A 5,000-nucleotide genomic window follows, 5' to 3' on the forward strand; every position below is an offset into this window, starting at 1 on the left:
CTGTACAGTAAAACAAAATGAAATATGTTAATGACAATCATAGCTTTGTTTAGAGACAGACGGCTCTACTGGTATTCATGTGTCAAAGGTCACAAACACATGATTGATACTGTAGGCTAGGAAGCGTCCATCTGACTGGACATACACTACGTATCTGCAAGGTAGCAATACAATGTTAATTATCTATCTATTTTCATAAGTGAATATGTATCATATATTCTCATGTGTGTGTGTGTGTGTGCGCGTGTGTGTGTGTGTGTGTGTGTGTGTATGAGTGTGTGTGCGTGCGTGTGTGTGTATGTGTGTATGTGCGTGCATGTGTGTGTACAGTATGTGTGTGTGCGCGTGCGTGTGCGTGTGTGTGTGTGTGTATGTGTGTGTACGTGTGTGTATGTGTGTGTATGTGCGTGCATGTGTGTGTGTGTGTGTGTGTGTGTGTGTGTGCCGCCTCTGCACCTCTTTGTATCTCTCCAGCTCCTGTACGAAGGTGCGCTCGTGGAAGAGCGTCTGCAGCCTCTCCTGGGCGTAGTTGTGGCACAGCTCCTCGAAGGTGGCGCCGCGCTGGCGCCGGGCCAGACGCGGGTTCTGGAAGCCCGGCGTGTCCACGATCAGCAGGGAGCACAGAGAGTGCTGACTGGACTTCAGGGCTCTGAGGGGGATGGGGGCAGGTAGAGCACACAGGACCAGGATGGGTACAGTACCACAGATAGAGGGGGAGGGGGGGGGGCAGGAAGTAGGAGCACAGGACGAAGGGATCAAGACCAACCATATGAGAGAGAGAGAGAGAGAGAGAGAGAGAGAGAGAGAGAGAGAGAGGGGGGGAGAGGGGGAGAGGGAGGGAGAGAGATAGAAAGGGAGAAGGAGAAAGAGAAAAGAGAGGGAGGGGAGAGAGAGAAAGAGAAAAGAGAGGGAGAGAAAGAAAGTGAGGGAGACAGAGGGAGAAAGAGAAAAAGGAGTGAGGGAGAGAAAGAAGGGAGAAATGCAGAGGGGGAAAATGATTTCAGGAAAAGAGAAAGAGAGAGATAGAGAGAGAGCAGTCACAGAGTCTCGCTGGTAAATCAGTGAGAGCAGGATGAAGGAGTCCAGAGGAACAGAGGCTGACTGACCTGTTGAGGAGGGAGATGACCAGCGTGAAGAGCTCTGAGTAGAGGCCAGACGCCATGGCCTCCAGACACTCCAGAGCCGTGATCTTAGGACCTCCTACAAGAACATCAAATACTGTAATGGAGTCTACCAGAACCTCTTCTAGAACCTCTCCTAGAACCTCTTCTAGAACCCAACCTGTTCTAATTTGGTTGTCAACGACTCCTTCGTCAGTTCTTTTGCAGAGTTATATTTTGGGTTGTTTTGTCTTGTCAGTGAGGTACCAGCAATGGCGAAAGACTAGGCCAGCTGGTTAACGTGGTACCAGGAGAGAGCCTACCTGAGCTGTCCCCGGTCCCGGCCTCGTCAGGCCCCTGGCGGAAGGAAGTGGACCTCTGCAGGGCCCCCTTGGCCTGGTGCTTGAAGATGGAGGACGACAGCTCCTCCAGGGTGCAGCCCAGCAGGTAGGCAGCCTTCTGCGCCCACTCGTGACGGGCAAACTGCTTCCGGCCAGCTGGGGACAGGAGACAGGGCCAGAGTGAGAGCGCTCCAGCGTCGGCTGACGGCAGGTACCCTAGCTACTGTAGCCTAACGTATGAAGACATGTATAATACTATATTTGTTACTATATATTACTATATATAATACTATATACTAGTATATATAATACTATATACTGTAGGTAGAATATTTTTTTTCAAATTAAACAACTGGTAGAAGCCAAGTTGGTAGAAGCTTGTTGCTAGCACTGATATGGTTTTGATTCCATTGGACACACTGGACCTCTGGACCGTAGGCGTCTGTGCCGAGGACATATTCACTTACTGTAACATGATCAAACTAAGAGGGCACTGGCCATTACGTTTGTTGTTATGAAAATCTAAAAGCAATTCCATTTTGAAGCTATTTTCTAAAGAAACTACACTTAAAAAATAAAATAAATAAAAAGCTCTTAAAGACCAGCTCTAAACCCTTCTGGGTTGGTCTAAGACCAGTCCTAAACCATTCTTGGTTGGTCGAAGACCAGTTCTAAACCATTCTTGGTTGGTCGAAGACCAGTTCTAAACCCTTCTGGGTTGGTCTAAGACCAGTTCTAAACCCTTCTGGGTTGGTCTAAGACCAGCTCTAATCCCTTCTGGGTTGGTCTAAGACCAGTCCTAAACCCTTCTGGGTTGGTCTAAGACCAGTCCTAAACCCTTCTGGGTTGGTCTAAGACCAGCTCTAAACCCTTCTGGGTTGGTCTAAGACCAGTCCTAAACCCTTCTGGGTTGGTCTAAGACCAGTCCTAAACCCTTCTGGGTTGGTCTAAGACCAGTCCTAAACCCTTCTGGGTTGGTCTAAGACCAGTCCTAAACCCTTCTGGGTTGGTCTAAGACCAGTCCTAAACCCTTCTGGGTTGGTCTAAGACCAGTCCTAAACCCTTCTGGGTTGGTCTAAGACCAGTCCTAAACCCTTCTGGGTTGGTCTAAGACCAGTCCTAAACCCTTCTGGGTCTGTACACTCTGTTATTGTAGCTCTTTCTCTTCCAACCACAACTGTGAGTGTGCCTGGCTGGGAGAGAGATGGACCAGGTCTGTTATGGACAGAGACAGAGGAATCAGGTCTGTTATGGACAGAGACAGATGGATCAGGTCTGTCCTGGACAGCTGATAGAGACAGATGGATCAGGTCTGTCCTGGACAGCTGATAGAGACAGATGGATCAGGTCTGTCCTAGAGAGCTGATAGAGACAGATGGATCAGGTCTGTCCTGGAGAGCTGATAGAGACAGATGGATCAGGTGTGTCCTAGAGAGCTGATAGAGACAGATGGATCAGGTCTGTCCTGGACAGCTGATAGAGACAGATGGATCAGGTCTGTCCTGGAGAGCTGATAGAGACAGATGGATCAGGTCTGTCCTGGAGAGCTGATAGAGACAGATGGATCAGGTCTGTCCTAGAGAGCTGATAGAGACAGATGGATCAGGTCTGTCCTAGAGAGCTGATAGAGACAGATGGATCAGGTCTGTCCTAGAGAGCTGATAGAGACAGATGGATCAGGTCTGTCCTAGAGAGCTGATAGAGACAGATGGATCAGGTCTGTCCTAGAGAGCTGATAGAGACAGATGGATCAGGTCTGTCTTGGACAGCTGATAGAGACAGATGGATCAGGTCTGTTCTGGAGAGCTGATAGAGACAGATGGATCAGGTCTGTCCTGGACAGCTGATAGAGACAGATGGATCAGGTCTGTCCTAGAGAGCTGATAGAGACAGATGGATCAGGTCTGTCCTAGAGAGCTGATAGAGACAGATGGATCAGGTCTGTCCTGGACAGCTGATAGAGACAGATGGATCAGGTCTGTCCTAGAGAGCTGATAGAGACAGATGGATCAGGTCTGTCCTGGACAGCTGATAGAGACAGATGGATCAGGTGTGTCCTAGAGAGCTGATAGAGACAGATGGATCAGGTCTGTCCTGCACAGCTGACAAAACATCAAAATCAACATTCAGGAGACAAAGCAAGTCAGGGTGAAAATGTTCACAGACAAACAAGGAGAAAGTTCTCTGGTGGTGATGAGGGAGAAAATAAAACAAGTCAGCTACACAAGTTTACAAAGAACAGGCCTTGTGGTGTGGGCGTGTACTGTACTGTGATAGGAGTGTGACAGACTTGAAAGTGGGTGACATGAGGACACAGATGGAGAGACTTAAAGTGCCGACAAAAGTCTCTGAAGAAAGAACGAGGGAAGCATCAGGAGGTGTCAGGAGGCGGAGCAGAAGAAAACGACTAGGAGAGAGGACAGAAAACAAATAAACAAGCCCATAGAACGAGTGTGTCAGGGAAGAACGATAAACACATTATCGACAGAGGGCAAGGCAACGGAAACAGGAGTAGGGCGGAAAAAAAGACAAGATTGGCTGAATGTTGTTGTTTTCCATTACCTTCGTCCGCCTCTGCGTTTTGAAAGGGCGCAGCATGCAAACAGCCAAGCAGAGAGAGGGAGGGGTTAGAGACAATCACTATTCATGTATTTACACTTGACATTCACCACGAGAACAGACATTTGTTTAATACTGTTCATGCTCTGCCAGGCACACGCAGAAGAACTACGCTTACTGGGTCAGTGTGGTAAAACCTACTTGTGACTAGAGCATGGTCCAGGGAGGCCAACTCTGGTCTTAGAGGGGTAAAACTAAATTTAAAAAAAGGTGTGCAGTCTTTTGTTCAGGCTGAGCACCAACACGCCTGAATCCATTTATCTAGTCTGTAATCTAGACCAGGGGTCCCAAACCTTTCTCCCCCAGAGCGCCCCTAACTTACACCTGATGGAATTTGCTAAAATCTCTGTGAATGTCCAGTCTGTTCATATGTGCACAAATTCCATCAGGTGTAAGTTAGGGGACAATTAAGCGTTTTGCAAATGTAGCAGTAATATTAAGGTCGACACAATTCATAGTCTCATATTAATTTGTTGAATTTATATGGTATTGTAGTGCCGTAAATACAAGGCTCTTTGGCCCTTCATCAGATATGATCATGTATCATGTCAATAACATGATTCTTACAGTAGACAACTGTAAGGGGGGCCCGGACCCTAGGCTGGGAAACCCTGATCTGGACCAAGACGAGATAAATAGCCATAGTGGGCAAGAACAAGTAAGGAAAACGAGTCCCTCTAAACCGTGTGTCCTAACAAGTAAGGAAAAACGAGTCCTTCTAAACCGTGTGTCCTAACAAGTAAGGAAAAACGAGTCCCTCTAAACCGTGTGTCCTAACAAGTAAGGAAAAACGAGTCCCTCTAAACCGTGTGTCCTAACAAGTAAGGAAAAGGAGGATATCAGAAGTTGGAAGTGAAGCCGATGCTTCTCAGCCAGCATGCCACATGGAGAGAACAATGCCAACACTGCCCCCTGCAGGGAGGCCTGTGGTTGGAGGAAT

General features: G+C 47.9%; 1 protein-coding gene across 1 annotated transcript in view; it reads right to left on the minus strand.

Moving 5' to 3' along the window:
• The window catches only part of LOC311312983 (unconventional myosin-XVIIIa-like), a gene marked incomplete at both ends in the record, with an annotated part of 119,278 nt that overhangs the window by 58,311 nt on the left and 55,967 nt on the right, over positions 1-5,000 (minus strand). The window contains 3 exons of the mRNA XM_084442990.1: positions 457-649; positions 1,107-1,200; positions 1,424-1,597. Coding sequence (XP_084299116.1) covers positions 457-649; positions 1,107-1,200; positions 1,424-1,597 — 461 coding nt within the window. The remainder of the gene's footprint in view (positions 1-456; positions 650-1,106; positions 1,201-1,423; positions 1,598-5,000) is intronic.

This window comes from Borostomias antarcticus (assembly GCF_949987555.1).
Source record: "Borostomias antarcticus genome assembly, chromosome: 1".
In the NCBI taxonomy this organism is placed as follows: domain Eukaryota; kingdom Metazoa; phylum Chordata; class Actinopteri; order Stomiiformes; family Stomiidae; genus Borostomias; species Borostomias antarcticus.